The sequence below is a fragment of the Anabas testudineus genome, chromosome 22 (assembly GCF_900324465.2).
Source record: "Anabas testudineus chromosome 22, fAnaTes1.2, whole genome shotgun sequence".
NCBI lineage: Eukaryota > Metazoa > Chordata > Actinopteri > Anabantiformes > Anabantidae > Anabas > Anabas testudineus.
Window position 1 is genome coordinate 13,915,972 of NC_046630.1, and position 26,677 is coordinate 13,942,648.

At 40.8% G+C, this 26,677-nt stretch overlaps 1 protein-coding gene across 8 annotated transcripts in view; it reads left to right on the top strand.

The window, feature by feature from the left end:
* The window catches only part of ank1b (ankyrin 1, erythrocytic b), a 75,470-nt gene that overhangs the window by 43,915 nt on the left and 4,878 nt on the right, over window positions 1-26,677 (top strand). For 4 of the 8 annotated variants that reach the window (XM_026339925.1, XM_026339926.1, XM_026339928.1 and 1 more), the window contains exons 3-40: window positions 1,902-2,000; window positions 2,113-2,211; window positions 2,521-2,619; window positions 3,096-3,281; window positions 3,587-3,685; window positions 3,937-4,035; window positions 4,173-4,271; window positions 4,735-4,932; window positions 5,166-5,264; window positions 5,719-5,817; window positions 6,316-6,414; window positions 6,651-6,848; window positions 7,027-7,125; window positions 7,355-7,453; window positions 7,715-7,912; window positions 8,057-8,155; window positions 8,541-8,639; window positions 8,737-8,835; window positions 9,453-9,545; window positions 9,762-9,834; window positions 10,001-10,021; window positions 11,395-11,518; window positions 11,667-11,730; window positions 12,032-12,144; window positions 12,892-13,116; window positions 13,528-13,682; window positions 13,862-14,073; window positions 15,401-15,605; window positions 15,768-15,864; window positions 16,010-16,238; window positions 16,375-16,503; window positions 17,733-17,852; window positions 18,336-18,420; window positions 19,460-19,534; window positions 19,609-19,740; window positions 20,011-20,169; window positions 25,547-26,198; window positions 26,347-26,482. In XM_026339925.1, coding sequence (XP_026195710.1) covers window positions 1,902-2,000; window positions 2,113-2,211; window positions 2,521-2,619; window positions 3,096-3,281; window positions 3,587-3,685; window positions 3,937-4,035; window positions 4,173-4,271; window positions 4,735-4,932; window positions 5,166-5,264; window positions 5,719-5,817; window positions 6,316-6,414; window positions 6,651-6,848; window positions 7,027-7,125; window positions 7,355-7,453; window positions 7,715-7,912; window positions 8,057-8,155; window positions 8,541-8,639; window positions 8,737-8,835; window positions 9,453-9,545; window positions 9,762-9,834; window positions 10,001-10,021; window positions 11,395-11,518; window positions 11,667-11,730; window positions 12,032-12,144; window positions 12,892-13,116; window positions 13,528-13,682; window positions 13,862-14,073; window positions 15,401-15,605; window positions 15,768-15,864; window positions 16,010-16,238; window positions 16,375-16,503; window positions 17,733-17,852; window positions 18,336-18,420; window positions 19,460-19,534; window positions 19,609-19,740; window positions 20,011-20,169; window positions 25,547-26,198; window positions 26,347-26,482 — 5,265 coding nt within the window. Of the gene's footprint in view, window positions 1-1,901; window positions 2,001-2,112; window positions 2,212-2,520; window positions 2,620-3,095; window positions 3,282-3,586; window positions 3,686-3,936; window positions 4,036-4,172; window positions 4,272-4,734; window positions 4,933-5,165; window positions 5,265-5,718; window positions 5,818-6,315; window positions 6,415-6,650; window positions 6,849-7,026; window positions 7,126-7,354; window positions 7,454-7,714; window positions 7,913-8,056; window positions 8,156-8,540; window positions 8,640-8,736; window positions 8,836-9,452; window positions 9,546-9,761; window positions 9,835-10,000; window positions 10,022-11,394; window positions 11,519-11,666; window positions 11,731-12,031; window positions 12,145-12,891; window positions 13,117-13,527; window positions 13,683-13,861; window positions 14,074-15,400; window positions 15,606-15,767; window positions 15,865-16,009; window positions 16,239-16,374; window positions 16,504-17,732; window positions 17,853-18,335; window positions 18,421-19,459; window positions 19,535-19,608; window positions 19,741-20,010; window positions 20,170-25,546; window positions 26,199-26,346; window positions 26,618-26,677 lie in introns of all 8 variants that reach the window. The other 4 variants (XM_026339922.1, XM_026339923.1, XM_026339927.1 and 1 more) reach the window with 2 other exon arrangements.

The following is a 26,677-nucleotide window of genomic DNA, read 5'->3' on the forward strand; positions in this document are numbered from 1 at the left end:
TTAGATTATAGTTCCCTCAATCTTCTGCCCTACTGTCTGCTCTCTTACACCTTGTTGCGTCATGATCAGAACACAACACATCCAGGCTATTGACTATCATGAGGCTCGAATGTACATACGTGTGGTTTGGATGCACTCATACACACTAGCTCATGAATATGTTGTTGTGCTTAGGTTGGGTCTAGAGAAGGAGTAATGTTTGATACTGTCAAAACACTGCCAGCAAGATGGAAGCCTGAATGAACGCACAACACACAGACACAGGCACACACACACATACAAATGAGTTGTGGAAGAAAGATGATAATTGACATAAAAGGAAATGCACATTTTGCACAATTGTCACAGGTCGTTACCATCTCTGTAATGATATTGTAACCAACTAAATAATCACTATTGATATAATCCACAGTAATTACATTTCAAACAGTACATAGAAGCATCTGATCCGCTGTACTTCTATAGGCCCTAAATGTGATTTTGTAATATGTTATATTTATATTTCCTTATGCAGTTATTTCATTCTTGTGTCTGTTTACCAGTATATTGATAGCGTTTAACTAAGGACTGAGGCAAGGGCAGAGATGGTATTTTTATAAGTGATATATGGGATTCTGCCACAATAACCCGTCCTTGCTACAGCCAATACCCTACAGGCTCCTGTTAGTGATCTCTCTTTTCCCGCTCTCTCTCTCTCTCTCTCTCTCTCCTGTCTCTACCTGTGTTTATTGAAAATCTGATGACTTCCCACTGTTACCCTATTGCCTTTGTGACTGTATGTTTATGTGCATAAAATGCACACGTGTTGTTAAAGCGCATTCAAGGTGTATGCTGCAAACAAAACAGAATGTGGCTGTCTATCTGTTTGACAGTTACACACTACATCTAGTGCAGTCAAACAGTCACTGACACAGAGTATTTCCCATTACCCTGCGCATGCTCACATCCCCCATTTGAACTGAGTGACACTGCAGTATGATAGGAAGCTTGGCACTATGGTGGATCACTGAGACTCCTGGTGGTCACATTGGTTACAGCAAACAAATATCATCTCGGACTTCATTAAGACAATGTGCAGCCAGTGAGGGAGACAGAGTGAATCAGACAGATCAGACCACTTTGATTAGAACAGCTGTGTGCCAGCCCCCCTGCTCTCCTTCTTTCTTGCCAGTCTCATCAGGTTGTTCAGTTTGTCTGAACTGTGTCCTCCTGCTGTTGCTGTAGCTTCGTCAGTTATTTTTAGAGATACAGTAACTACACAAGTGAGCCTCTGCACAGCTGGAAAAAATGGGCTTGAAACTACAGGACACAATGTTCTGTTCCTAGTTCTTCAAAGGTGTCCAGCAGTAATGTGGTTACAATTAAATCAGATTTAATATGAACTTAGGGGTTTTATATTAAGCAACAAGCCAAACACATGATTGCTCACATCATGATGCTGATAGCAAACTTAAGCTATTCTGATTGGCCATGTAATACTTCCATGTGCATGTGTTTGGACTATTATGATGATAAAGGAGGAGATAAGTAGAACACAGGTGGCCGACGGTGTTCATGGCATGTGCTTTCTTCAATCTTCAGCAATCTCTTGCATAGAGTTGTTCCATTAAGAGTGCAAATTAACTAGTGAAGGTGCCCTCGGAGATGTAGTATCACGTCACAATTAATGTGGACTGTTCTTACAATAATACCAATTATGAACAGGATTATTATACTATGACTGCAGCTTTAAGACAGATCATTCTTCATTTAATATTCCAGATAATCCTATATCTAAATATAAAAAGTTCAGTACTTAATACTACTATAAATAAGTAATTCATGTGATTGTATCATAACTTTATCAGCATATTGTTTTGTCTGTTTTTGTTGTGACTAAATCGCTCTGTTTTCTTCTTTAGAATGGACTCAATGGTTTACACCTGGCTTCTAAAGAAGGTCACGTCAAAATGGTCCTTGAGCTGCTACACTCGGGCATTGAACTGGAAGCCACCACCAAGGTACTTTGCTCATTCTGTATTCTCGCCAACTAAAGTAGCAAACGATTCTCTTTTCATTTCCTCTAATCGTCCTTTTTCTGTTTCTGTGTTTGTGCACATATGCAACCTCCAGAAAGGGAACACCGCTCTCCATATCGCAGCGCTGGCAGGGCAGGAGAAAGTCGTGGCTGAGCTTGTCCACTGTGGTGCCAACGTCAATGCCCAGTCACATGTGAGTCACTGCGAGCAAGAGAGGAGTGCATGAGTGAATTTCTGTGGGCGTGCATGTGTTCGTATATGTGACACACCTGCTAAAGTGTTGTTGCTTTTCCATATGAATGCAGTGTCTGTAAGGGATAGCGTGTGTATCCTAGTAAAGATAAACACCTGCTAATTTTTATTTCTCTGGTCAGCAGAGTCTCATATTCATACACAGTATGTGCTATATTCAGATGTGTGTCCTTTTTACAAACATCACACCTTGTAATATAGGTCGAGGCCTGTATTATTCAGTAATCATAATGCATATGTGCCCTAACAGAAAGGATTCAGTCCTCTCTACATGGCAGCACAGGAGAATCACTTAGAGGTGGTTAAGTTTCTGCTCGAGAACGGTGCCAATCAAAGTCTCCCAACTGAGGTATGTGTCTCATCAAATTGCCTCTTTCGCTGTGAGTTTGTCCGTGGTTGTCTTGATGAGATGTGCTGATGATTGCTAAGTGCCCCCTTAAACATCTGCACAACTTTCTTCCTTGCACAAATGGAAAGAGTTTAGAGCTAGTAAACCACAGTCTCAGTAGTTGTTCATTTCAGATGGGTCACGGAATAATTAAGATCAGATGTTAAAGTATAATGTTATGAACAACAAGTAATGTTTAATAATGGAACATTCCTGAGTATATAATATGTAAATAAGTGTGGATTTATAAAAAATAATCTTACAATCGGATGTTAGATATTTCACAGTATCAGCTGAGAGAATATTGTTTTTCATTACCTGAAATGCACTTTCTTTCCTTACTTCCTTTCCTGCATTCCCCATCTCCTTATGCTACCATCAATTTCCCTCCTCTATTTTTTCTCTCATCTCTCTTTTTCTGGCCCCTGCATTCTCAGGATGGCTTCACTCCCCTGGCAGTGGCCCTCCAGCAGGGCCATGAAAATGTTGTAGCACTGCTCATCAACTATGGCACCAAGGGCAAGGTCCGACTCCCTGCGCTTCACATTGCCGCACGAAACGACGACACCCGCACCGCTGCAGTACTCCTGCAGAACGACCCCAACCCTGACGTACTCAGCAAGGTATGGATCTAATCAAAAAGAGAGGAAATAGAGCATTTGCTGCATGAGCAAAAACAAAAATAGAGTAATGAAGAGAAAACCCAAGAAGCAAATGTGACTCTATAAACATGCTGTTTATTATAGAAAACACACTTAGAAAATGTGGTGGCTGGTGTCTAAAATCTTTCATCCTTTATTCCCCAAACTGTTCAATCTGTGTCATGCGCTGTGTAACGTTGTTTTTTAATAGTGACATAATTAGATTGTAATTATCTGTACTTACACTTTTTTTCTTGCATGCTCCCATTGTGTCTCTTTCTCTGCAGACCGGTTTTACACCTCTCCATATTGCAGCCCACTATGAGAATATGAGCGTAGCCCAGCTGCTGCTGAACAGGGGAGCCAATGTAAACTTCACACCCAAGGTCAGTTTTTCTCACATGACAGCTCAAAAAAAGGCTGCTTATAGAAATATTGAATGCTGTTCAAACGTTGTATGTGGGGAGAAGAATAATATAATCAAGAATACAGGAGTCTTAGTTGTTACATTTGTCCTACACATTTTCTTGTTTTAATTGTTCATCTTCTATTATACATTATATTATATTCTGTTCATATTTTTCTGAAGCCGTAAACTTGACGCAGCATATGTTGTACTGTTTTGGTTGTTCTCTAGAATGGCATCACACCCCTTCATATAGCCTCCAGGAGGGGCAATGTGATGATGGTGAGACTATTGCTGGACAGAGGGGCACAGATCGATGCTAAAACTAAGGTAAAGTATGCCAGCTTGTCACACTTTACCTTCCAAATATCTAGTCCTCCTCCTGATATCCTGACTTGGGTTTCTTGTGTTGCAACAATAAATGACTTGTGCTGGTCATTTCTCTTTCTTAAATAATCTCCTTGCAGGATGAGCTAACTCCTCTCCACTGTGCAGCCAGGAATGGTCACGTTCGAATTATTGAGATCCTGCTGGAACACGGTGCTCCCATCCAGGCTAAAACCAAGGTGGATGAATTAACAAAACACTGCAATCACTGTGGTTGTTTTCGATCTGTTATAAACAGGGGCATAGTGCAGTTAGCCTTGATCAGCACTGTTTCTAGTAATGTTTTTTTAAACTATCGAGTCTTTTGAAATAATCTTAATGTTATATAATTAATGTTCCCAAGTCCACCCATATATGAACACACTGTCCAAACAAGCTTACTAGAAACTTACATTTGAGCCTCAAAGATGAATGTGCATACTCAGCAGATTTAACTGTGACAAGATACCTTGCCCATTGCATTATAGGCAAGTAATTTTAGCACAATGTGTTGAATGTATAACCTCTAATGACTCATACTCTGATTTCCTGAACATCAGAAACTGAAACGTATTGACTTTGTGGTACAGTACAAATTGTACAGCATCATACAAAACAGGACTATACCTCTTCTTCCTGTGAACTATTCTTTATCTCCCACAGAATGGTCTGTCTCCCATCCACATGGCAGCTCAGGGGGATCACATGGACTGTGTCAGGCAGCTACTCCAGTACAATGCTGAGATTGATGATATAACGCTCGATCATTTAACCCCTCTTCATGTAGCAGCCCACTGCGGTCACCATCGCATGGCCAAAGTCCTACTGGACAAGGGGGCAAAAGCCAATGCACGTGCTCTAGTGAGTGATTGATATTTCAAGAGTTCAAAGTTTTTGGTGCTCACTGTGATGCTTTTAAAGTATGAATTTGATGACTTTTATAGTCCGTGGAGTACAATTATACAAACTACTGATCTGTTATAGTCACAATATTTAGTGTCAAACTGAAAATGATCCTTTACCTGATCAGTCTTTAGCCAAAGGCTTCTGTATTGTACACGTGAAGACTAGTTGTGAACTATTTGTGTCTCCAGAATGGCTTCACACCCCTCCATATCGCCTGCAAGAAGAACCACATGCGGTCCATGGACCTGCTGCTTAAGCACTCGGCCTCCTTGGAAGCTGTCACAGAGGTGAGATGACATGACCATGAGGGACAGAGACTGAAAATGAGAAAACATCCGCTCCCAGTTTTATACCCAAGTGGCTGTCATTTGTTTTAAGCATTTTGTTTGTTTAATCACTGTAAGTCAAATAATAATAGGACATACATATTGTGGGTTCTGGTTTAAAAATTACAAGAACAGTGCTACATTTTCTAGTTCCTGTGTCCCCTGTCAGATGTCAGTGTCATCTTTGTTAAAGTTCTACAACTGGCTGTCTGACGGGAGAATATCTGCAGGCCAAAACACTGGAGCCAACAGTGAAATCAGTCCACTCATGTCAGTCAGATTTAGCTGATGAACAAGAGTGTCACTTTACATGCATTGATATTGAGCCCTGAAGATCTTTTCTGTCTTTTTGTGTGTGTGTGTGTGTGTGTGTGTGTGTGTGTGTGTGTGTCTGTGTGTCTGTGTCTGTGTGCAGTCGGGTCTCACTCCTCTCCATGTAGCAGCATTCATGGGCCATCTGAACATAGTGAAGAACCTGCTCCAAAGGGGAGCTTCACCTAATGCTTCCAATGTGGTGAGGAACCCTTTTCATTCTTTTACTTTCTTACAGCATAATTAACGTTTCAACATCAACTCTTATGAGTGAATCCGTATTTTCTTTTCTCAGGTTTAAATGTGTTGCAGGTGCTCTCAGTATGTGTTCACATTTTTAAGAAAGAGTGAACTCTGCTATGCTTTGTTTAATAATTAATTACATGAGAAGATTAATTTTGCAGTTCATAAATTCAGCAATTAGCCAGAGAGCATAGAGAGTTTAAAATGATATTGCTAAATGAACATTAATTATTTGTGACTGATGAGACTGTGAGCCTTGATATTAATAAGTGGTAACTTTCTTTATGAGTAAGAATAGACCCCTGTCTTAACATTACTTTACAGGACATGCTGTTCAGCAACCATGTGTATGTATTACATACACATGTACAGTACATTGTAAATGTACCTGTATACATACAAGTGACATACTTTAATATTAGTAGACTGACTAATTGTCAATGTTTATTTACACCAGAAAGTGGAAACGCCCCTCCACATGGCCTCCAGAGCAGGACACTGTGAAGTTGCTCAGTTCCTGCTGCAGAACACGGCGCAAGTGGATGCCAAGGCTAAGGTATGAGTCATGACATCTTAACTTTATTGTTATATCCATAACCAAACTTTGAGTTTCTGTGTTTGTGTTTGTTGCTGCCATTTAGTATTTTCAGGGAGGGCATTGCTGCTTGTGATATAACCTTTGTTTACATCAGTCTCAGGTTGGGTTAGGTAGCTGTCTAGTAATGTAATTGCTGCTTAATGATTTTAGTTTTTCTGTAAAGTGGTCTTATTTTCCTTTTTGTCTGTGTGCAGGATGACCAGACACCCCTACACTGTGCAGCTCGAATGGGCCACAAGGAGCTTGTTAAGCTGCTGCTTGAGCATAAGGCCAACCCAGACTCGGCTACAACTGCAGGGCACACACCCTTACACATTTCTGCACGTGAAGGGCATGTCCAAACCATTCGAATCCTGTTGGATGCTGGAGCACAGCAAATCAAGATGACAAAGGTGAAGTAGAAGCCATTGTAGTGGTACTGTACTGACTAGTATAGGTTGTCTTCTGTTTTGTTTTTTTCCTATTCTTCTTATTCTGATTAATACGGTTTCTTTGTAGTATAGTTTGTCAAAATACCATGGTATGTCTCTATAGGATTTTAATTTAAATGTTTTTTGTTTTTTTGAGTAGAAAGGCTTCACACCTCTTCACGTGGCCTCTAAATATGGAAAGGTGGACGTGGCAGAACTTCTTCTGGAGAGAGGAGCCAACCCGAATGCAGCTGGAAAGGTGAGACAATCTGTGCTCCTGGTAGTTCAGGACCTCGAAGGACGCACAAACAATAAAGCACTTTTTACAAGCTATTCAGCCTGGAAACTTGAATTCATAGAGATGATTTTGGGACACTGGCTGATTATCATGGTTTGTGTTTCATATATACATGTCTCTGTGTGTTTTGTGTATGTTTGTGTGGGTGTGTTTGTGGGTTTATATATGTGTACATGTGTGTGTTTAACAGAATGGTCTGACACCCCTTCATGTGGCCGTCCATCACAACAACCTGGATGTTGTTAAACTCCTGGTCAGCAAGGGAGGATCTGCACACAGCACTGCCCGAGTAAGATGATCACATATGTGTGTGCACGGAGGCACACACAGGCAGGCCAGCACAGCATGCCAACCCATCACTGACATACATACCAAAGCAGGTCACATTAGCGTGTGATACATACACTAATTAATGATAATTTCTGTCCTGTGAACAAATACTCTCTCACCACTGCATTTGAGTTTTTATCTAAAATTAAATGTGAACAGTGTTGAGAGAGGCAATGCATGCTATTGTCTGTGTCTGGATTGTCCTTGTTTCTCTCTACAGAACGGCTACACTCCCCTGCACATAGCGGCCAAGCAGAACCAGATGGAGGTGGCCAGTTGTCTGCTGCAGAATGGGGCATCACCCAATTCTGAGTCGCTCCAAGGCATTACGCCCCTACACCTGGCATCACAGGAGGGACGACCCGACATGGTGGCTCTGCTCATCTCCAAACAGGCCAACGTAAATCTAGGAAACAAGGTATATCATTATAATGGATCAAAATGCATCAGTCCTGGTGATTGAAATATTATTGACAAAGCTCTTCATCTTTTTATCATCTTTAAATTTGTTTTAGCGTTTAAAGAAGATATTCATCTTTGGTCATTTCTTTCTGTCATTTAGAATGGACTGACCCCTCTGCATCTTGTAGCTCAGGAGGGACATGTAGGCATCGCTGACACATTGGTCAAACAGGGAGCTTCTGTTTATGCTGCTTCACGAGTAAGATACCCTGGCTCCACTGACACACAGAATAAGACATAATAAGTATTCTTAGGTTAGAGTAGTTCAGAAGTCATGCTCAGTTAGCTGCTTATTTCACTTTGCTGATGGAAGCTTGTCATAATTTTTAATCCTAAACGTTCTGCAGAGCAGTAAGGATCAGATTCAGTCCAGCAGTAATTGGAAAAGTTCCTTACAAGTTGATACATCACTTTTCTTGATAAAACAAATATAATAAAAACATTTATGTAAAAACTATTAAATATTTTTGAGACAAAATGTGCAGCCTTATACAATTTGGTATGCACACGACAAAAGATGCCTCCTGTGAAGTGTTGGTGAAGTCACTGAACAACAGCCAGTGGTCTCTCTCTTCTCATCTCAGATGGGCTACACACCACTTCATGTGGCCTGTCACTATGGCAACATCAAGATGGTGAAGTTCCTTCTGCAGCAGCAGGCTCATGTGAACAGCAAGACAAGGGTAACCTATCTCTGCCACTCTTGTATCATCTAAAACTAAATTCTGCTCTGCATGTGGACCTAATGACTTCCTATGTGTCTGTTGTCTTTTTTTACAGATGGGCTACACCCCTCTGCACCAGGCAGCTCAGCAAGGCCATACTGATATTGTCACGCTGTTGTTAAAACACGGAGCCCAGCCCAATGAGATTACTTCAGTGAGACACTTTTAGGAATATCTTATAACAATCCTCTCAACAATCCTGCACACTGATTTCTCTGGGGAAACATAAACATGTCCTGTCGTTTTAGTTTATTTCTACTAGACATAAGACAATTTGTAAGTGTTCAAAAGGTGCATCTTATATTGCACATATGAGTGGTGTTAAGATCAGACAGGTGTGCCAAAATTTCATAACTTCTTTGTAATGTGTAATTTTTGCATAGATCTAAGATGTTTGGCTTAAATAACACATTGCCAGTTCTACACAAAGAAATCAACTGATTAAATCTGTTAGAACTGTATGAATGTTGAAATTGTATTTGGTGAACAATAACCCATATCCTACTTTTCATATGAAATGCTTGCTTTTGTTGCAAATTCTGTAGACTTCTTAGTTTTTCCTGTATAGTGTTAGTATAGGTATAGTGTTATGATTTACCGTATGTACATCTATTTCAATTTATTTAATTGTCATTCATTTGTATTTATCTGGTGGTTTTAATGTCATGTACAACATGGGCTTCAACCACCATGCAGCTATGCAGCCCTCTATGTAGCAAATTAAGATGAAAAAGTAATATTTTCCACTGTTTCTCACCTTACTTCGTATAGAATGGGACGTCTCCTTTGGGCATTGCTAAGCGACTCGGTTATATCTCTGTCATTGATGTGCTGAAGCTGGTTACTGAGGAGTCTGTGTCTGCGGTAAGCAACACATCAAGTATGGTTCACATGGTTCCACCAATATGCAAAAAGTAGCCCTGACACACCATGACTAAAATGTTCAATCATCAGCCTCAGCACCCTCATGTGTTTGCAAAACAGTTCATCACTTTCCATTTCTTCTCCTCACTTACTTCTCTATCTCCCTCCTTCCTCTATCTCTGCTGTACCCCTCTCTTACAACCTCCTGCTGCACAGATCACTACAGAGAAACATCGGATGAGTTTCCCTGAGACCGTAGATGAAATTTTGGATGTTTCAGAGGATGAAGGTAGGCTGATGTCACTGGGGTTAACACATCATGTTGAGCTTTGATCATTCATTTTCAGGTCACTGTTTTTGTTGAAGAAGACGTAAACTGACACTATAGAGCACCATCATTTTAAATATATACTGCATAAGACTGTTTATAACACCCTTTTCCGTTTGTTTTGTAGGAGTTGCCCAGCTAACCTTAGGTAGGATTGTGTCTGTATCTCTAACTTATCCGGTGCGGTGAACATGTGCCTTCATTGCAATTGCACTTTCACGTTTTCTCTGTGTGTCACTAATTGTCTTCCTGATCAGTTCCTCTGAGTGTGCTCTCAAGTCCAGCACTGTTTGTCTTACTCTATCTTTGTCTCCTCTATTTTTACTCTCCCTTCCTCTCCCTCTTGCTCAGAGCTTTATTAAAAAAATGTTTGTTTTTCATCAGCATGTAGTCACGTTTTCCTTTTACCAGCGTTCAATACACATCTGTTCGTGGGCTCATTACTGACAGAACTCCTGTATTTCTACATTTAAATAAGAAAAAAAGGTTCTCTTCCAATTCAGCATTGCTCTTACTCCTGCTTGTTACAGCCTAATTGATCAATGAGCTAATTACACACATGCTGTTCCCCAGCTGTGACGCTATCCTGCAAACAACACACACAGTTGCTCTGTATGCATCTTTGCGCAAATCAAATCAAATCAAATCAAATCAGTGCAATTAAAAAAAAAATACAATTTAAAAAGCATTTTTACATGCAAAGTCCATTTTTAATCTTTTGTTCTGTTTGTACGTGTTTAATTGTATCGCTTTTTAATTCTTTAACATTTTCTTTGTCCACCTGTACAGCTTGTACTAATTGATGTTTGATTGTCTGTTAACAACTCTGTTTTGTTGTGAAGTGATTTATAGTTTAATATTGTTATGATTTCGATATCATTCCTCCTTAATAATTGAGGTGTTTTCTCCTACACAGAAACAACCATCACCACATGTGATTTCATCTTTAATGGGCATGCTCACTAAAAAAGCTGTCACCAGGTGCCTTGCAGTTTGCCGTCCATACAGTGTCTAAACTGTGTTAATACTCACTGTCTGACCAGTCCTCTTCTTTCTTTCCTTTGGTTTCCATTGGCTCTGGTTGTTGCTGGTTTAACTCCATTGCTTGGACTAAATATATTTGAAACTGCTTTGTGGCCATTTTTTTCTGTGGTGTCATGAAGGTGAGGGGATGGGAAGGGATATGGTGTAAAGATTACCACTTCCACCTGAGGAGAATTTAGCCAATGACATTCAAGTGGAGAGGTTTAACCAAAGTTCAAGATACTGTGACATATAAAAATTGTCCAGATGCATTTGGGAAATTTTAATTAGTTAACTTCATTTAAGAAATATACACTTTGCGAGAGAGTGGAAGAAATTGAGAGTTAAGATTAACATCATTTTGCCCTGTATTCCCCTGGTCTCGTCCTCTTCTCTCCTAAATCATTATGTGCTCTCTTCAAACCTTTTCTCTGCTAGTCTTCGTTCTTTCTTCTTTGCTCCTCTTCCACTTCTCTGACCTCTGTATTTTGCCCACAGGTGACGAGTTGCTGGGGATGGATGGAGCACGCTACTTGAAGCTTGATGACTTCAAGGACCAAGACGATGACTTCCTCTCTCCTAAGAAAACCCTTAGAGACTTTGAAGGTGGCATGGGTACCACGTAAGTCACCAGTCTAGCATGGACTGGCTGATCATCATCTGCATGAGGCAGCAGACCTGATTTGTATGCTTATGTGGGGCAATAATATATTGTAGGTATATATTGATGAATGGTAACTTACCCATTGTTTTTTATTTTTCCTCCACAGGCCATATTCTCCTGCCATTCCCAGGATCCCCTGTGTGTCCCCAGAGACAGTCATGTTGGATCAGGTAGGTAGCTGAAAGTGGGCATTACATTTTGTAAGCATGTGTTTCTTTATTTTTATTTCTTTTAGTTTCCGATTGTCTCTCTGTCTTCTTTTGTCTCCTTATTCTAGTTTACTTTTTGTCTGTTCTTGTCGATCTTTTCTCTCTCATTGCTGTATTTTCACTTTCATTTCTCTCTGATTTTCTCTGCCTGTCTTTACTATTATTTTACTTTTATTCTTTCCTTCTTTTATCTGCATCATTTTTTTATTTCACTGCCTCTAAGTTTTTCACTGTCTGGCTTTTTCTCCCTCTCTGACATCAGCACACCCCTGTCCCACTGCCTAAGGAGTATGATGAAGACTCTCTTATCCCGAGCAGCCCGGCTACAGAGACTTCAGACAATGTCAGCCCTGTGGCCAGCCCTATTCACACAGGGTCAGCTAAAAAAACATTACACTGCATGTTAATTCTTACTTTTGTAATTTTATTTATGTTAATTGATGTTATTCATTGACAGTGCTTGTCAGACTTAGTACACTCAGTGACATTACAGGCATTACACAACTATTTAATTAGTACAACAAGTCAACAAGCTGTATAAAGTAAATTTCTTATTTCTGCTCAGCTAAAGTTTATCTATTTAGCCACTAGCTGTAATTACTTATCCTATGGTAGGTTCAGTACCCCACTAACCTGTCACCAGACCATTGTTCACCTCTATAAGTCGCCGTTCAAACCCAGAACATCAAATCATCCTGCAGTGCTATTCACTGCATCCCCTAGCTGCTCAGTCATGATTTATGCACAGTACAATGATTCAGCATTTACAAAGGAGAATATAAAGTGAGGGTGGTAAATGTAGAATGGAAAATCTTGAGAAGAGACCAGAAACACACACACGTGAATGAGACTGTTTTTAAATATATTTTGATGTAACTGTTGTATTTCCAGGTGGCCTGTCTTCCATTGCCATATTGAATAAATCCAATAAGAAGCACGAACAAAGTGAAATTGTCTGTCAGTTATAAATGACTCACAATTTACTGCATAGAACATACACAGACTGAATGAACTACAGAAAAAAAAGTAATTTATATCAAGAATTAAGATGATTAATACTAAGTAATGTTATAGAACAACAATAGTTATAGTTGAATCATTCAATCACTGTGTGACTCTCAGCTTTCTGGTGAGTTTCATGGTGGATGCTCGAGGAGGCTCCATGCGAGGCAGCAGACACCACGGCCTGCGGGTTATCATTCCTCCTCGAACCTGTGCCGCACCGACACGCATCACCTGCCGCCTGGTCAAACCTCAGAAACTGACCACACCTCCACCACTGGTAGAGGGAGAGGGGCTTGCTAGTCGTATCATTTCCCTAGGGCCATCCAGTATGCAGTTCCTTGGGTGAGTCAACTTTGTTTTTTATATTAGTATTAGTATTTTAATTAAATTTAAAAATGTATCAAATAGATTTAAAATGTATTAAAGATCTTTAAAAAATTATTTATGTATGAGAAACTATGCCAAGTGTTCACAAGCAGTAGTTGATAAATTAGTAACAATGACTTATGATTGGATGTATGAAATAAAATGATAAAACTGTTTAATATCTAGTTTGATTTTAAAACTTCTTCTCAATTATTGCGCCATCTAGTGGCCACATATATCTGCACGTCATGGAGATGCTGTCAATTCTATTTTTACGTTACTAAAATTTATCAGCAAGAAATACAAATGTATTTATTTCATAAATAAAATGTTTGTTTAACAGAACTAAGCCAGGTATCAAAATGCAGCTTGCTCTTTCTTCCACAGGCCAGTAATAGTCGAAATCCCCCACTTTGCCTCACTGGGCCGAGGGGACCGAGAGCTCGTGGTCCTCCGCAGTGAAAATGGCTCAGTCTGGAAGGAACATCGCAATCGCTACGGTGACGAAGTGCTTGAAACTATTCTGAATGGCATGGATGAAGGTCAGTGTGATGATGACTGTCCGTGACACCTGTACAACTGCAGTCTTAAGTCAGTGTTTATCTTGATGTATGACCCTGGATTCACAGAGCACGAGCACGGAGAGAAAATACAAAACCTCCTTCTGTTTCTGCTTTCTCTATGTTTTTCATTACTCCTCTTTACATCTCACCATCTGTAGATCTGGAGAGTCAAGAAGAGCTGGAGAAGAAGAGAATACGTCGCATTATCTCCACTGACTTTCCCCTCTACTTCGCTGTGGTCTCCCGCATACAGCAGGAGAGTGATTTGATTGGTCCAGAGGGCGGCCGGCTGACCAGTAAGCTAGTGCCCCAAGTCGAGGCCATTTTTCCCGAGACAGCCGTCACCAAGAGAGTGAGACTAGGACTTCAGGTAAGAAGTGGAGCTGAAATCTGGGCAAAAATACATACACAGAAGAAGAAGAAGGATAAAAATGAGAGAGGTGAAAAGGTGGACAAATTAAGAAAACAGAGGAGAGGGGTGATTCATGCTATTTTGTCTGTGCAACAGAGACTATCTGGTGCTTTTTCAAAATAACTGAGTACAGGTGTTTGAATTATAAAATGGCTGACTCTCCATCTGTGAGTCATTCGTCTGTGCTAACGTGTTTGTGCTGCATTCAGTCAGTTTGAGTTGAGATTTGACAGAATTTGCATCTTGGAGTTGATGTTTTGTCGGTTTGACAAATGAGCCTGAAGGTGTACAAGTTGTGTTCTGACTGCTGACAGATGTTTTATTCTTGTATTATTGTGAATGTTTGATGGAAGTTCATGAATTGCTGTGGAAATTGTTGCATATAGGACAAGCAGCAAATGGATCCTATTAGATACAGGTTATTTTATACAACTTCACATGTTAACAAGGCATTCAAAATACTACAGTCTAAAGTTATACAATATAATACAGTGTTACTGCGAACTATGTGACTTCTCCTGAGCCTCAGCCTGCCTTGCAACACTGCTCTGTTTCTAAGTCATCATTTGCAACACGTGGTGTCTGTCCAGCAGAACAGACGCTTTTAGCGTATGTGTGTGTCACTCGTCCAGAAATCTGCAGACACACACGGGAAACACACGGCTCAACACTAATGCTGATGATCTTGTTTCACACATCACCTCTGCTTGGCTTTGTTTTCCATGACAGAAGGATTATGATGGATTCTGCATTTCAGCTGTTTCTGGTCACTTCAGTGTACATTTTTTTACATTGTCTATCAAAGCACTGATTTGTCACAGCACTGATGTTATTTAAGGAAATTGCACAAATCCAAGTTTTGCTTTGCCTTATGCTGCTCTTTTTATGTTTTCCTTTTATCCAGCCATTCATCACCCTTCAGTTCCCTGATTTAAGTTGTGAGCCACACTGACTGAGCTGATGCACTGATCTGAGTTGGGTCAGGTGTGAAATATGAATTGGTTGCATGTGTGAGTATGGCTGTGAGTTTGATGTTCAAGTCTCTTGCACATGCTGTGTTATTCTACTGTTCAGACCTCAGTTCATTTCTATTACTTCTATTTTTGCTTATTTATTATGCTTTTGGATCACCTATACTTACGTCAGCTTTAATATTTTGTTATCTGCTTGAGTCCATCCTTCACATATCTGTTCACCCAGCTTTCTGTTCTACTCCTAATCCTTTATGCTGTCTTTTTGGCATCTCCCTTCTCAATTTCGTTTTCGCTCACTATGTCCACCTCAGGCGCAGCCAATTCCTGATGAACTGCTGACTCGGCAGCTTGGTAACCAGGCAACCTTCAGCCCAGTGGTTACCATTGAACCACGCAGGCGCAAATTCCACCGTCCAATTGGATTATGCATCCCATTGCCACCATCCTGGAGGGAGAGTCCTCGGGATGCTGGGGAGGGTGACACCACCAGCTTGCGCCTCCTCTGCAGTGTCATTGGTAGGATCCATGTTGGAGATGATCAAATATAGAAGTCTGTAATGACTTTTTTCTACTGTTTTATTTTTACTAACAGGTACTGCAGGAGTGTGTATATACAGTATGGGGATGTGTTACCTTGTTTATCAGGGCGTGAATGACAGTGTGGTTGTTGTGTCTCAGGTGGAACAGCACCAGCTCAGTGGGAAGACATCACTGGAACCACCAAGCTGATGTACGCCCATAACTGTGCCAACTTTACCACCAATGTTTCAGCAAGGTGAGCCCCTCAGCAGAACGTCCACACATTTACAAGACACAATTATTACCAGTCAGCTTTCCTTCCTTCCCTCTCTTCCTCTGCACATTAATCAAGTTTCTACCTGGCTCTTACCTTCTCCATTCTCTTCTTGTACTTTATCCAGATTCTGGCTAGCAGACTGTCCACGCACCGCAGAGGCAGTGACTTTTGCAAACTTACTGTACCGGGAGTTAATGGCCGTTCCATATATGGCCAGATTTGTTATTTTTGCCAAGATGAATGAAGCACGTGAGGGACGCTTGCGCTGTTACTGCATGACAGATGACAAGATGGACAAAACGTTGGAGCTGCACGAGAACTTCACAGAAGTTGCTCGCAGTAGAGACATTGAGGTTAGGATATGGGCAAAAGAAACGGAAGATAGTCTTTAGACATTCCCCTACACTTTGTTATTTTGCAAGGCTTTAGGCCTTCTCATATTCTCGTAGTCTTCAGTTTCATCTTAACATTTTGTTTCTATTTTCACAGCTGATGGAGGGCATGCCGTTGCATCTGGAGTGCTCCGGGAACCTGGTGCCCATCAGAAAGGCCACCCAGCAGCCTCGAAGCTTCAGCTTCCAAGCCTTCCGAGATAACAGACTACCTGTCTCTGTCAAGGTCTGGCTCTACCTGATTGTTCATACGCCTGCTTTTTTATCACTCGTTACTTATTGTGGTTATGTTCGTTCGGTTGTTGGATTCAGTGTGGTAAGGTTCCTTTCACCATCTAGTCAGTTTCCGTCCCGAGCACCTACCTGCTGATCGCGCAGCCAACCTGTTTATGTGGTGTTATTGGTGTTTGCTTCTCACTGTCACGTCTTCTCAGTTTATGTCACCATTAGCATGTAAAACTTCAGTGAACGGTAAAGTGCCGTGTTTTCTCTGCCCTCACTCAACAACCTCAAAAATCACACCAAGAAACTTAAATGAACCTTTAAAAAAAATTCAAATTGAGATAAGGCAGGAATTTGAGTCTTGTATTTGAGACCCTGTATATACATATAAATAGTGGTCATTTCATTCATTAAATAGTCCTTTCATTTATTTTATTCTGTATCAGTTTACATGAATATGTGTCTCTGGTTACAGTTACCCACATATGTTACTTTTTTCTTTTTTTTTTCTAGTTCCTTCTCTTAATAATGGGAATATTTTCATACTGTGTGTTTGTCCGTATGTGCCTTTTCTGTCCTGTGATAATATTTATGTAATTTGTCATTGTTCTATTTAGCATTCTGTCTGTTTGTCGATATCTTTCTGTTCATAAGTGTCCATCATCATTAAACACAGCTACTACAAATCAGCTATACGTATAGCTTAATAAATATTTTCTTATTATGGTGTAGCCAAGGAACAAACAACTTTCCTGTCTACCCTTGGGTAATTGTTTGCATGTCCTGTGACTCCCACACTTTCTTTGCCTGCCTTCCTATCTTGCGGCCTTGCCTGTCTGTATGTGTCTGTCTCACTGTCTCTCTTTCCCTCTCTCTCACGGTGACTCTATAACTGTCTGGTCTGACAGGCGTCCAGGTAAAATGTGCAGGTAAATCTCTCCCTCTCGCCTGCCTGTGGACTGCTTCATCCCTGTTTCCCACTGCTTCTCGTCCCATGTTACTGCGCTACATGGTCGGGACATTATGAAGTGATCTAATACCTGTGTTGGTCTGTTTTTCTTCCACCTTCTCCTCTCTTTTGCTCTGCTTCATTGTCCTCTTTTCTCATGCATTCTGTCTCTAATCCTTAACTTTCTTTCACTACTTTTCTTCTACATGGATTCTATTTTTTCTTCTGTCATCTCTCTCCATATTCTCTCTTTCCTCTGTCCATCTGTCTTCTCTCTATGTCAGGTCAGAGACAGTAACAAGGATGCCACTGGGTTCTTATCCTTTCTGCGTAAATGCACCAAGTACGAGGACACACAGCATGTACTGTGTAATCTTAACATAACCATGCCACCATGTGTGAAGGTAAGGACATGCTCAGCACAAGGACAATCATTTGTTCTTTAATTTCACTGCACCTTTAATGTGCTTTATAAGACAAATTTGTGACAAACTCACTGAACAACATTGTCAATGTCACTACTGCGTAGCACATTTGAAGTATATAATATTGTTTAATGATGATGTAATCTTTTAAGTCAGTTTTAGTTGTTGCACACAAAACTTATTCAACACTTATTCTGACTGTTTCCCTAAACGAAAACACATAGACTACTGGGGATTTAAAAAAAAAAAACTCATAATAATCAGATGGGTGAAAGTCCAGTGTACTAATTCATACTGTAAATCCATGTAAATTCTCCTTACACCAGCAGTCTGTCAAAGCTTTGCATCATCCTAGCTATCCATGAAACGAACAATGGGTGTTAAACTGTTAAAAATATCTTATTAGTGAAACAATAATTATACTGTATTTATGGTGTAATTGAGTTGGTTTACTTTGTTTAGGTTGTTGGAAGTGAGGAGCGCCGGAGAACTTTAACCCCTCTCGCCCTGAGAGAACGTTACAGCGCACTGAACGAGCCGAGTGTGGGTGAGTCCTTCACTGCTTGACCCTCAACCATCTCCTGAAATATAAACACAGTGAAGACGGGCACTGAATGTTGCACTGTCCCTTTTACCCACAACCCTCTGCTTCCCACTCTGCTCTCTGTATTTTCCCTTACCTTTCTCTGGTGCACGCATGGCACAAAGTTTGAACCTTGGATGCAATGCACTGCCCTACAGTATGCCCCAGAGTTCTTTGCAGTGCACTAAGAGGAAATCTTCTTGATTGTGCGACCAAAATATGAACAGCAGACCCAGGAGAGACCCAAAATTGCTCCATGGCACATGGCAAATTACCATTGTATTTCCTCAGTGTCCTGATCACTATGACAACCGATGAATGACTTCTGTGATTAGTTTTGCATGGCGCTGGTGTCTCCACTGTGATTTCCAATGGCATGGCAGCAGTTGCTGTTAGCATTAGCACTTTACTCAGTATTGGGAATGGGCAGGATCTCGCAGTGGAGCTAGACAGAGGAGCCCTTATACTGGCCTGTGGTAAATGAACCAAAAGTCAAGATGGCCATGATTGGTTTTAAATGTTGCTGATGGAGGGAGGTGGGTGAAGGAGAAAGGCCTTTTCTGTCTATCAAGGACACAGCACTGCTATAATTGCACCTCGGTCCCTCTGTAATAGTTACTGAATGCTACTTTCATTGGTGGGACAAGAACCTGAATGAACCCCGGATTCTAACCTCCCCTGCCCTACAGTGTATTAACCCTGAGTATTTTATGGACAGAAACAGTGTTGTGGGTTTTGCTTACTGCCTTCAACAGAGCAAAACTTTGTCAAGGTAGGTATTGCTATTAACAATTTTACTAGTAACTCAAGACTCTATCAAGTATTTTAGGAGACTGAAGATGCACTGAAAGCAAGAAGGGAAATAAAAAAAATCTAATACTAAAACAGTTACAGTTACAGTTATAACCTCCTCAGTTCAGTAGAGGTACACATATTTTTCCTATCAATACAGGTTTTGTATGCTGTATTATGTGTCTCTAAAATGGGTCTTTGTTCTCTTTAGCCACAGTCAATGCCATGGAGAGGACTGAGATCAAAATCAATATCATAGCTGAGCAGCTCGGGTTGAGCTGGGCAGGTTAGTGACTTGAAATATGATCTACCGTATCTGTTTTTGTTTGTATCTACTTATCTATTTGTCTGTCCTGCCAGAGTTGGCAAGAGAGCTTCAGTTTGGAGTGGACGATATCAACAGAATCCGTGTGGAAAATCCCAACTCGCTGCTTGACCAGAGTTCTGCCTTGCTCAACTTGTGGGCCAGCAGAGAGGGCAAAAGGGCTAAAAGTAAGTCTAACTCTAGAGTATATGAGTTCTACCCAGATACTGTAGTATTTATTTACAGGTGCATAAAATCTGCTTTGTCACAGATGTCATCTCTGTCAGTGCACAGTTATTTTTCAGAATCTCTACAGTGTATTTGTTTCTGTGCCGTTTCCTGTATCCACAGACAGGCTCCCTAACTGATTTCCTCTCTGTTTTTCTCCTTTGTGTTCACCCTCTTATGCTTTCTGTCTCTCTATCTCTACACCCACCATCGATGCATTTTCCTCTCAGTGGAAAGCCTGTACACTGCTCTGAGGAACATTGATCGTGCAGACATTGTAACTTCTCTGGAGGGTCCAGCTCCACAGCCAGCACCCGGTTCTTTGGAAGAGGGTGCCTGTCGGCCCAGTGACCGTGATTCCACACTGCTGTCTCCCAGTGCCATCAATGGTAAGGCACACAAACATTACATTAACCAGATGTGATCAAATAGAAGACAGAAAATTATTAAAAGCAAAGCAATATGTTGTAGTTATCTAGTTTCAAATGAAATGGCTTTTGAATTACCTGTAAATAAAGTATTACGGAGAATCTTCCCCATTCAAATGTGAGACACAAAAGCCAAAGGTTTTGATTGTTAATTACGTTTTGAGGGTGAATACAATGTGTAATAAATATGTAACAGATATTTATTATTCATGGAAAAGGTGATGTTAATCTAACTGTTTGAAACCTGTCCCCTGATGATCTGTAATTATCAGAAATGGAAAGTCAGCAGGTTTTTCTTGCTCCAGAAGAGTATGGAACCAAAGTTAATCATAGACTTAAATACTTCAGATCTCAATTGCAGTATTTAGTGCACTGGGTTCCATTTGCAGAGATATAAACTCAGAACATATTGGAATTTACAGGAAATGGTCATCCACATGATACAAAAGGATTAGTTTCTGCAATAAAAAAAATGTTTCAGTTAATAATAATAATTAGCAGCTTAATCATAAGGCATATCATAATCATAAATGCATATTTAAGATATTTTTGGTGATATATTCAACAGTGCTTAAAATCTGAGACTAAATTCTGCAGCTCAAGAATGTGAGCTGTTCTTAATTCACTTTCCACCTCTGAAAACCTCCCTGCCTCTCTTGAGTGTGGGTAACAGCCATTTTACGTTTTCTCTGTTGCTCCACAAGAGATCACGGACACAAGGCCATCGCGCCTAGTGCACAAGCCACGAGTTATTAGACCCCCGTTTTTCAGAAGGGGTAAGTTGAAGTGAACTCGGGCTGCATGGTGGTCTGATGCATATGTACATGATGATGATGGCGATGATGAATCTCAAATGATGTTTTTGAGGTCTGAGGATGGGGTCATTCTCCCTCCATGAACCCAGCCTTTTGCAGCATGCATCAACACCGCCTCTGTGCTTTCCTCACTGGGGCACAAGCCTTTTTTTTTTTTTTTTAGTTCAGTTTTTCACACCTCATATTTGAGCCCTAAACATGATGGTTCTTATTCTTCTCACTTAATATGAGAAACGAGGGAAACACCTACTGGCAGGATTTTAAAAATGTATCTTTGGGATTGTTAAGATTACATGTGGGTGAAAGTGTGACTGTGTGAGAGTATGCACACATACGTGTGTGCATGTGTGTGTGCATACGGTACATGCATGTACTGTATGTAGGTATGTATGTATGTATGTATGTGTGGATCTGGGATGGCTACTCCAGTCAAAGATGGCACAAGTACACAGATGAAAGTATGATCTGGGCCTTCATACCTTGTTTCTATTCTTCCCTCTTTCTCTTTGACTGCTTTTCTCTTTCTGTCCCTGAGAATAAGACAGATTTCACCTGTCCCATTATGCTGGACAGACAGCAGACATTGCTGCGTAACTGCAATGTTCTGGCAATTCTGAAAATGTGTCTTTAGCTCAGGGCTCTCTCTGTCCTACTTTCAGTCTTTCTCTGAACCTGTGACATGTCATATCTGCTGCCCAGCTGCCCTGCTCCTCCTTCCTCCTCCCTTCTCCCGCTCTTCTTCCTCACAGCTCTTCCTGTCCGACCTCTGACCTCATATGACCTCATGTTGACCTCTGGGCCTCCTCTTCTCTTGTCATCTTATTTTCCCGCGCTCCTCCCTCGTTCAGTCGAGCGGGGGGCCCTCTCCTCCTCTCTAAGTCCAGCTCTGTGTGTGTACTACAGTTGGTGCATGTGCACGCTGCATGCTTTGCTGTTACGGTATAAGAATTTGTGTGTGTGTGTGTGTGTGTGCAAGTTTGTGTGTGTGTGTCTCAAACCTGGGCTTCACTGAATATAAATACATTTCAAAGGAAGTCAAGGAAGTGTCTTGCAAGGAATTTATTTGTGTGTATATATTTTGTCTTGTTTTACACAAGAAGTGCCTTGCAAGATAAAGTAGGCTTGATACTTAACATGAAATGATCTTAAAATACATATTTACTCTCGTCTGTGCAAGATGGTTTTTATCTGTGCAGTTACTTGAATGTGTGAATGAATAGAGAGTATGTTTTTGATTACATCTTTATGTGCATGGCATGCTTTCAATGTACGAGATTTTCACTCTGTAAAATGTTTTCTCTGTTCAGTGGGTGTTGTTTTAAATGCTATATTAACAAGCAAACTTTTTTTCTTGTAAAATAAATGGTGTTTTGAATACAACACTGTAACACGTGATCAGCTGTGTAGCACATAATGTTCAAGCTACAATGTTGCTGTGACAGCATGTCTTTCATTCATGGGCAAAATAACTAACTTTAAATTAGTCCCAATTTTTTATAAATGTCAGTGGAACATTTTGGGTGTGTTTAATTTTAACACCTTTTTTGTCGAACTTAGAAAAAAAAAAGGTTAATGTGTAATAAAAGTAGTCTATATTGTTCACTTCAACATAAGTTACCATGTATGTAAATGTAGAAGAAAAATGTTTTGCCTATGTTTGATGACAGACTCACTGTTAACATTGTATGAACGTTATCTGCCAGCAGGGATATTGCTCTGTTGTGTGTTTGTGTATTGGTTTGGATGTGCGTGATTATTTCTGTACAGGTCAAGTGTGTGTGTCTACATATGTATTTCTGTATGTGAGTGCAGTGTTGTGTTTTAAAGCGTGTGTGTGTGTCTGTGGGTCTGTGTGTGTCTTTCTCTCTGTGGAGTTTATTTGTGCTTCACTACATCCTGTGCCTTTGACACTTGTGTGTGTTTGTGCTTAAACAATAGGAGTGAAGGGAAAGGCTAACCCAGATTCATCTAACTCATTCTAACTCTTACTCATTTCTCATTGTTCACCTCATTCTGATGCCACCTATCATCATGCTGGCCCTGTACCATCCCAGACACACACACACACACACACACACACACACACACACACACACACACACACACACACACCACTACAGTCAGCACATAAACTCTGAGACACAATAACTCACAAAGTAAAGAGGCATTTCACCCATTGATACATAGTCTTTCCTCGTTCCAGTAGATCCTATCAGAGATGTTTAGTGTAACAATTTACGTTTTTGGTAAAAGAATGTCCTTGTAAAATTAAAATATTGAATTGAAGCATTTGTACTCAAAATAGAAATGTCCTTTTTGGCAGCTTTGACAGAGGAGACTTTGCAATGTTGTTTGACCTGTTTACTGTCCACCCATAGACCAGACTTTATTATTTTAAATTTACAGAAGGTTGCTTTCTCACACATAAGATCATCCTTCCTGATGCTTCACCACCTGGCTAATCATTTACAGTATCATGGTCACAATCCCTTTCTTTTTAGCAAGTCATGTTTCCACAGCTATTCACTCTACAAAAGACATAATCTTTAGTTATTTGTTGTTAAAGTTGAATAATAGTCCTTGACAGAATCATAGTTTGGAAACAAATCTTGTTGTTGGAAATGGGAAACAACATTTTAAGTAGCCTATGTAACTTTAAATTTGATTTAGTTCCCCATAAGACAAATGTGCAATATCATCAATATTTTGAGAAGGTTCATTTGTGAAAACAGATGGAAAGCTCTGCTGAATGCACTCGTGTAACATCACACTACTATAAAGCAATTACTTTATATTGTTTTTAGTAAAATCCCATCTGCCCCAGCTCTGAACCAGCACAGTGTGTACACAGCATTGACTTGGGAAAATACACCTTTACTGTTTACTTGCATCTGCTACAGATACTTATCAAAAATATTATTAAGTGTATGGTTGTTATTATTATAATACTATTAAGGTCTTCGGTTGTTAGTAGACTAAACATAGATATGCTAGTTCACATGTCCAAATCAAACTGACATTAAATAATTCATTAGTTTTAAGATAAGATATAAAGATAATAAAACCTTTTTATTGCATTGAAAAAGAAAATGAAAATGTTGATCAGTCAAGTTATTATTTATGTTATTTATTGTGAACAAAAGGCAGGATAACAGACTAAATGCAACCTTGTTTACAGCAACTGCACATTTTAAAGAATAATCTTTTAATAGCTATAAGAGTAGCCTTTATAAAAACGTGAATCATAATATCATTATACTACATCTTGCTTTTGTACTGAAGGTTATTTTATTTAGAAAATGACAAAAATGATCACTGAATGTAATGAGTGTTGGTCCACGTGCCTGTGTCTGTGTGTGTCCTATTTTCCAAGGTTGTCGGAGAGCATCACAAGCAAAACAGTGAATTTGACACAAAATGTATTTTGCTTATTTATTTTCATAGTATCATCAACATAATGTGTTAATTTACATTCTATTTGTCAACAAGACACTTGGCAGAATAACACCAAATAACATAATGAACAAATTATCAACTACTTATCTTTAATAACCAACTCTAATAGATACTAGACACAGATCGATTACAAAAAAGTTAGAAATTAGTTAAATAAAAATATTTTTGTCTGATGTGTAAGCTGGTGTGTTTATGTTTGAGTGTGTGTGTGTGTGCGTGTGTGCACAGTGTTCTTAATTTGGATGCTTGGGCTGCAGACATAAAAATGCATGACTGATATGCAACAAAAGAAGAATGCAAGAACAACAGTAACTTGCATTTTCCTCTGCAGAATCTGCAAGCTGCTGTTAACTCCCATCCAGGGTTGGAACGATAATAAAAAGGTTTTATTGAAGCTTTGGCAGTTGGTACAACTGTTATTTGTTGTCAGAGGGCACTGGACAGTATGATCATCTTTGCCAGTGTCCTAATAAGCTGTATTTGCAAAGAAGAAACTGAAATCCAATTGGAAAACCAATATAACAGTGTTTCTAATTGTAAATTTGCAGTATATCGTGCCAACCCCACCTTCAATATAATATAGAACTGTAGACTCACCTTTTTTTCCTCTTAATAAGCAACACAGTGTATGTTCTGCAGATTCACTTTTTTACAGCAACTGAGAGCCCTGCACCACTCACCATGTAATCGATGGATCACACTCCAAACATCTTAATGCCTCACCGTGCTCTCATTGCTGTGTCCCAATTACAGTAACCTAAAGTAAATAAGCATATTGGCTAGCATTTATTGATGGTTTTGGATTAATTGCTTCACATTGAGCGTGTCTTTGTCATCACACTGAACAACATAATTATACAGTGAACAATAGATTAATCTTATGTTAGTGGTTCAAACTTGAAATGTGTGATAAAGTATCTAATTCCTGATACATTGGGACAGGGCTGAGCCCTACTGTTTCTTTTATTGATTGAAGAAACGGTCAAACCACCACCTCCCCATCCTCTCCCTGGCTGTGCTTGCGTGGTGTTAGTCTTTCTCTTGTGTCACCCCTGTCTTCCCTCCAGGTTATGGGCTGGTGCAGGAGGAGCTTCTGTCCCCGGCCTCCATGCAGTACAGCCTGCCCTCTCCCCTGGGCGTGGAGCCTTATTGGCAGGAAGTCTCCAGCCTCGAGTGTGCCCCCATTGCAATGACAGAGGAAGACACATTAATGGAGATGTCGGACGTTCAGGTGTGGCCAGCAGGAGTCAGTCCATCGCTGGTGACAGTGGAGGATTCATCACTGGAGGGCAGCAGTCGGGCTGATGACTCTGAGGGCGCCACACTCTCCCTTCCTTGCAGCTTGGGTCGCCCAGGCAGTGGAGCCAGTGGGGCCAGTGGTTCCATCATGGAGCTGGAAGAGGAAGAGGAGGAGGAGGAGGAGGAAGGGGAAGTTGAGGAGGAGGAGGCGCCACCGGAGCCAGCAAGTGCACTGGCAGAAAGGGACAGAGTGAGGGCCAGTGGCGCCGTTCCCAAGGTCAACCTAAATGGCCAGCTGGGAGGTCAGAGGTCGGATGGTAGGAGAGGGGAGGCTCTTGCAGCAGGAGGAGGAGCAAAAGGAGGAGGTGTAGGGCTGGGTTCAGTGGAAGGGATTTCTGTTGTTGCAGGCCAGCAGGTATATGCTCAGCGGTGCGAGGTGTCGGGGATACATCGGGCTGCAGAGCACAATGGAGAAAACCGGTAGGTCAACTCCAACTGTGGTGAAATTGACATCATTGTGTGTTGTTTTCTCACTGTACTCACAAGTCACATCACACATCACATGTATATCACTTTGTTTTTTGTCTCTCTCCTCTTCTTTTTGCTTTTGTTGGATTTTGCTTTCCAGGGTGGTGGGAGGCGGAGCATTTCAACCCTACTTATCAGACAAGGACTCCCTGCAGAGCTGGGTGGGCTCGGTGTCATCGGGACGTGACGGCAGCGTGCCAGGCTTGCACATGGCCCAGGAGGCTCTGCTGACTCCGGTGTGTGACACGGGTTACTCTCATGTGCTGCGTGGGCGCCTCCTGCAGGGCACACAGACTCTTGACAAAGGGATGGGTTTCTCTCACCAGGAGGCCGGCCAACATACTTGGCACCAGGAGCGGAAGCGGGCCCAGGTCAGGTTGCCACGCCGACCGCCCGTCGCTTCCTGCGCCTGGAGGGGGGAATATCTTTGT